General features: G+C 57.6%; 1 protein-coding gene across 1 annotated transcript; it reads right to left on the bottom strand.

Annotated features, from left to right (window-relative positions):
- Window positions 1–482: 482 nt before the first annotated feature.
- LOC143363082 (uncharacterized) lies at window positions 483–5,684 on the bottom strand. The gene has a single exon (XM_076803703.1). It carries the CDS (start codon window positions 5,682–5,684, stop codon window positions 483–485), a length of 5,202 nt encoding a protein of 1,733 aa, XP_076659818.1.
- Between the last annotated feature and the right edge of the window lie 509 nt (window positions 5,685–6,193).

Raw genomic sequence — 6,193 nt, 5'->3', positions numbered from 1 at the left:
TCTGATCGTCGGCGAGCCGCGAGCGGTTTCCTATCACCGCCGGAACGATGACTTGCCGAATTTGAACCCGGGCCAATAGAATGTCTATTATCGCGTCGATAATCAATCCGGCGGCGACAGCCTATGGCACGACTCGCCGTCGATCGACCGTCGATCTCGCGGCGACACGAGCACCCGCCAATAGTGGGGCGGCGCGGTGGATCTCGCGTGCGAGATCTGTCGTCACGCGCAGCCAATCCCAAACATTCCGCCCGCCTCGTCATTCATTGACGAAATTGAGACGTAATGAATGGAGCGACAACGCGTGGCGTAGTACGTGAACAATGTGTCGTGAGTGAAAAATGGGAATTTACAGTGAACCAAGTGAAGATGAGGTGAATGTACAGTGAGGATGAAGTGCATTAATGAGGTGAGTGAATTCTAATTACAATGGGCGGATGAGTTGAACCATTAGCCTAGAGAGAACTTAACCTAAAATGTGCCTACGGTGAATTTTGTTGTAGGCGAGGATCGGGAGAACCGCTCATCCGGTCAGTCTCGGAGGCCTCGCTCGTACCCCCTTCCCCATCGTCCGGTGGCAGCAAGGGAATTAGTTTGTGCACCGGCCGGAGGAATTGCGACGTGCCGGTGCGAACTGTCGCGACTCGAATTGAAGCGTCTGGTCCCGGGTGCACGGTTACGACGCGAGCAAGCGGCCACTGCGTAGGCGGAAGAATTTCGCTTTTAATTAAGACAAGAGCTCCGGCCTTTATCCGGGCCTTATCCTGGAGCCATTTGACTCGAGGTTGCAGCGAGTTTAGATATTCCCGAGACCAGCGCTTCCAGAAATGCTGCTGCATCTGCTGCACGAGTTGCCACCGGTTTAAGCGAGACGCGGGAAGGTCCGCGAGGCTGGGCTCCGGGATCGCCGTAAGCGGTTCTCCGATCAGGAAGTGCCCAGGTGTAAGAGCCACTGGGTCTTCCGGGTCGTCGGACAAGGGCATTAAGGGCCTGGAATTGAGACAAGCCTCGATACCGGTCAGGAGCGTGGTCAGCTCCTCGAAGGTCAGTCGCTGCTCGCCGATGATCCTGCGGAGGTGGTGCTTCACGGACTTCACGGCAGCCTCCCAGATTCCGCCGAAGTGTGGAGCCGATGGGGGATTGAATTTCCAGCGGATGCCTTCACGAGAGGCTGCGGCGAAATGCCCTTCCCCCTGGTTCCCTGCTTCTCGAAGAAGTGCCCGGAGCTCGTGGTTGGCACCGACGAAATTCCGCCCGCAGTCGCTGTACAATTCGGCGCAGCGCCCTCGCCGTGCCGTGAACCGCCGTAGAGCGCCCAGGAATGCATCGGTGGACCCGTCGGACGCAGCTTCCAAATGCACAGCCTTGGTGGAAAGGCAGATGAAGACAGCGATGTATCCCTTCGAGGTACGCTGACCACGTCCACGACCGGCTCGGAGCTGGATTGGTCCCGCGTAATCAATCCCCGACCTGAAAAAGGGACGACATGGAGTCACTCGAGTTACCGGCAAGTTTCCCATTTTTGTTAACGCCGTTTGTCCTCTCCAGCGTATGCAGGTGATACATCGCCTGATACAGGACTTGACCATTGGCCGACCCTTGAGTATCCAGCACTCCTGCCGCAGAGTGGCGAGCGTCAGTTGAGTCCCCCCATGGAGGCATCGCCTGTGAGCAGCGTCAACCCACAACCTGGCCAAGGGTGAGTCATCTGGGAGTATGGCGGGATGCGTCCTGTCATAGGCGAGGTTGGCGACCTGAAGGCGGCCTCCAACGCGCAGCACTCCGTCTGCATCCATAAACGGGCTGAGTTTAGCTAACCGGCTCTTGGCTGGGACTGGTTGGCCCTTCCTGAGCGCCCGAATCTCCTCCTCGAAATGTGAAGCCTGCTCCTGCCGCAAAAGGGTGAGTTGGCACGCGTGTACTTCCGAGGCTGAGAGGGTTGACTCTCCGTTGCTCCTTCCAGGAATCCAACGACGACACCAGGCCAGGACTCGGAGCAGGCGAGTCAGGTTAGAGAACCGCTCGATCATGGAACCGGATGGGCTCTCCAACCTGCGAACAACGTGGTGCACTGCGAGTTCAGCTCCCTCGTCGCTAGCCTCCGGGTCCGATGAGGCCCGAGGGTGGCCGGGTGATGTGAGCCATCCGGGACCTCGCCACCACAGATCGAAGCTCGGAAGCTCCGAAGGATACAGGCCTCGGGAAGCGCAGTCAGCCGGGTTCTCCGCGCTGCGGACGTGATGCCACTTGGCGAAGGGCGTCATCCGCTGAATTTCTGCGACTCGGTTCGCAACGTATGTAGGCCAGCGGGAAGGATGACCCTGAATCCAGCTGAGGGCCACCGAAGAGTCGCTCCAGAGGTGTAGGTCGGCATCCTGCAGGTCGAGCACCTTGCTAACGTGCTGGACGAGACGAGCTAGAAGGAAGGCGGCGCAGAGCTCTAGTCGGGGCAGCGAGACTCGTTTGAGCGGCGCGACCCTCGATTTGGCGACGATCAACGAGACGGTAGCTGCTCCCTCCTCGTTGACGGTGCGGGAGTATACGACGGCAGCGTAGGCGCGCTCCGATGCGTCGGCGAACCCGTGGATCTCGAGCGCCTGGTTGGGCCCGCAGATTCCGAGCCATCGAGGGACGCTGACGGTTTGGAGTGTCGGCAGCTGCTGTTGGAACTTCTGCCAGAGAAGATCCTCCTTGTCGGGCAGTGGTGCGTCCCAGCCAACCTTCAGGAGCCATAAGGACTGCATCAGGACCTTGGCGACGATCGTGACCGGGGCTAGCCAGCCGAGCGGGTCGAATAGCTGAGCAGTACCGCTGAGCACAGATCGCTTTGTGTATCCTGAGTTCCGGGTCGAGGCGGCAGCGGAGACCTGAAAGCAATCCAATGACGGGAGCCAGCGGATACCTAGGACGCTATGAGACGTAGGAGAGTCCCATTCGACTATCCCCTTCCGTTCCTCGGGGGAGAGTCCTTCCAGGAGTTCCCTTGAGTTGGCTGCCCACTTCCGAAGAGGAAATCCGCCCGCCATGAGGAGCTCTCGAATTTCCTGCTGCTTGCTCCGAGCCTCGGGAAGGGAGTCAGCTCCGGTGAGGACGTCGTCCATGTAGATGTCCCTCTGGACGGCCTGCGAGCCTCGAGGGTACCGATGCTCTTCCAGTTGGGCGAGTTGGTGCAGGCAGCGAATAGCCAGGTAAGGAGCACAGGCGAGCCCGTAGGTTACGGTACTCAGCTCGTAATCTACGATGCCTTCTCGTTGTGCAGGTCTCCACACGATCCTCTGCCACCGTCGGTCCTCGGGATGAACGAGAATCTGCCGGTACATCTTCTCTATGTCGGCAGAGAAGACGAATCGGTGCCGACGCCACTTCAGCAGCACGTCCGCCAGATTCGGTAGCAGGTTCGGGCCCCGGAGGAGGAAGTCGTTGATAGACTTCCCGTTCGACGAGGGCATGGAGCCGTTAAAAACTACCCTCAGTTTGGTCGTAGTGCTGCTCTCCCGCAGCACCCCGTGATGAGGAAGGTAGTAGGTGTTCACATGAGAGGGAGATGTCGAGGACATGTGCCCAAGCGCCTCGTAGGTGGCCAGGAAGTCTTGATAAGCTACCCTGAACTCCGTGGAACGACGAAACTTGGAGCTCAGGCCGTCAAGTGTCCGCACGGCGGTGCGCCTGGATTCTCCCAACTCCGGTCGGGTCTTGAACGGCAAACGCACCATGAACCGTCCATCTGGCTGCCGATTGTAGGACGCGGCGAAGTGGTCCTCGGCTCTACGGTCCTCCTCAGTGACAGGAATCGACACCTCGATCTCTTCTTGCTCCCAGAACCTAGACAAGGAGGCCATCAGCTCTCGATCTACTCGGCAGTGGTGAACGGGGGCCTCGACCCGATCCGCAGAGCCCCTGCAGCTCGCCGACCGGGATCCTCCTGTCAAGATCCAGCCGAAGAGGGTTTCCTGAGCAACTGGCGTGTGTGGGGGCCCCTTCTTGACACCTTCGAGGAGTATGAGGTCGTAGGACTCGGCTCCCAGGAGAATGTCGACAGGATCGGAGTGATGGAAGCCCGGGTCAGCCAATTTCAGCCCCTGAATGTGAGGCCAGCCGCCGGGCGATGGTAGATGCCTAGGCTGATACGTCGAGAGTTCGGGGATCACGTAGGCCTGAATCCTTAAAGGTGTCTCCTGCCCGTGATGAGTCGAGATGGTCAGCTCCGTCTTCCCCCGGGTAAACTGAGCCCTTGAGCGGCCGACTCCGCGAAGAGGAATACGGGCCTGATTTCTCCGGAGGCCAAGCCGCTGCGCCAGTGCTTCGGAGACTAGTGAGACTTCGCTTCCGGGGTCTATGAGTACTCGGACAAGACTGCGGTGACCAAGCGGACCTAGAACTGACACCCGAGCGGTACCGAGAATAACCGCGGAACTACTTACGGGCGTGGACACCTGCTGCACGTGAATTCCAGCTGAGCTATTCTCCTGAGCGGGTGGAGCTGCATCGTGAATCATCGTGTGGTGTTTCCCCTCGCACCGCTGGCAGCGTTTAGCAGACTTGCAATCGTGCGCTTGATGGTTGCCGAGGCAGTTGAAGCACAGGCTCAGTCTTCGGACCGTGTCCTTGCGCTCGGCGGGAGTCTGATCGCGGAATTGTCGGCAGTTCTGGATGTAATGCTGGTCCTGGCAAAGACAGCAGGACCTCCCGGCAGCGCCAACCTTGGACACCTGGTGCACCTTGAAGCCCCGGGCCTGCGAGGTTTTCCGGGGTGCTGCACCTTCCGACTGGGGAGCCTCTAATGCTTCGCAGGTTTGTATGCGACCGATCATAAAGGTCTTCAGTTGCTCCAGCGTGGGTAATTCTTTACAGAACTTCACCGACTCCTCCCACTCACGCCGCGACTGCCGGTCAAGCCGCTCGACGGTTAGTTCGACGATCCAATCTGTGGCGTTGGTGACCGGACGATCCAGATTGGCCAGAGCATCGACGGCGTCGAAGGTCTCGTCGAAAAGCCGCTGCATCTCGGCGGAGGACTCCTTATGGACCGGAGGGAGCTTCGTCAGCAGTCGGATTTGAGCCTGTACCAGCAACCGTCGATTCTCGAAGCGATCCTCCAGCTTCTCCCAGGCGACTTGGAAATTCTCAGCGGTCGTCTTGACGTTCTTCAGTAGGGACGCTGCGCTGCCCTTCATGCATCCCTTTAAATAATGGAGACGCTCGACCGGAGAGAGAGAAGCGTCCGCAATGATAAGCGACGTAAATAGATCGCGAAACGGAGGCCAGTCCTTGTACTGTCCGTCGAACGTTGGAAGAGACATCTTGGGCAACACTGCGCGTGACCTTGCGGAGGTCGTCTCGCCTGCCGTTGCGTTTGAATTTGTTGCTTCCTTAACGGTCGCCGCGGCCTTCAGCTCTGATATCATGTCTCGCAACAATCCAGACTGTTCGATGAAATCCTGCTGGACGTCCTCGTACTCATCGGCCTTGAGGTATGAGCTTTCCCGAACCTTCGTGTCCGTCTCAGCTGCGGCTCTAACGAGAGAATCTCCCTTCCGAAAATCAGCCCACAGCTCTTGCAGCGTGCTAAGGCCAGCTTGCAGCATTCCCATGGAGATGTTGGCTTTTCCTCGCTTCTTCAGGTTTACAACGATTCGGGAGATCCGTTGGCCGATGATCCGTTGATTTCCCACAAGGTCAGCCATTGTTTGGTTCACGAATTCAAACTTACACTAAGGTCACGAAGTATTAACTGTTCACTTTTCAGTGAACTGCAGCACTGAATCCGGCTCGAAGGACCAATGTTACGGATTGGGACGGAAAATAAATTATGCGGTACGGGACTAGCACTTTATTCTACCGTCGAACGGCCGTCACTTACACGGAGTAAATTTACAAGGAATATGTACAATGTGAAGCCCACCGGTTGGACTTCAGGTTACAATAAATGTGTGAAACCGAGAGAGTTTATGATTATTCTCCGCTGAGCTGAGGAGAATCCCGAACTGAAATGATATAGCTAGACCGGTCCCACGACGCGCGACGTCTGAGCTACTATTTATCGATTTGAGAACTATTTCGCGATGTTGACGTTGAGAGATGAACAAACGATCTGATCGTCGGCGAGCCGCGAGCGGTTTCCTATCACCGCCGGAACGATGACTTGCCGAATTTGAACCCGGGCCAATAGAATGTCTATTATCGCGTCGATAAT

Source organism: Halictus rubicundus, unplaced genomic scaffold (genome assembly GCF_050948215.1).
Source record: "Halictus rubicundus isolate RS-2024b unplaced genomic scaffold, iyHalRubi1_principal scaffold0019, whole genome shotgun sequence".
Lineage (NCBI taxonomy): Eukaryota > Metazoa > Arthropoda > Insecta > Hymenoptera > Halictidae > Halictus > Halictus rubicundus.
This window is presented reverse-complemented; position numbering and strand designations above follow the sequence as displayed.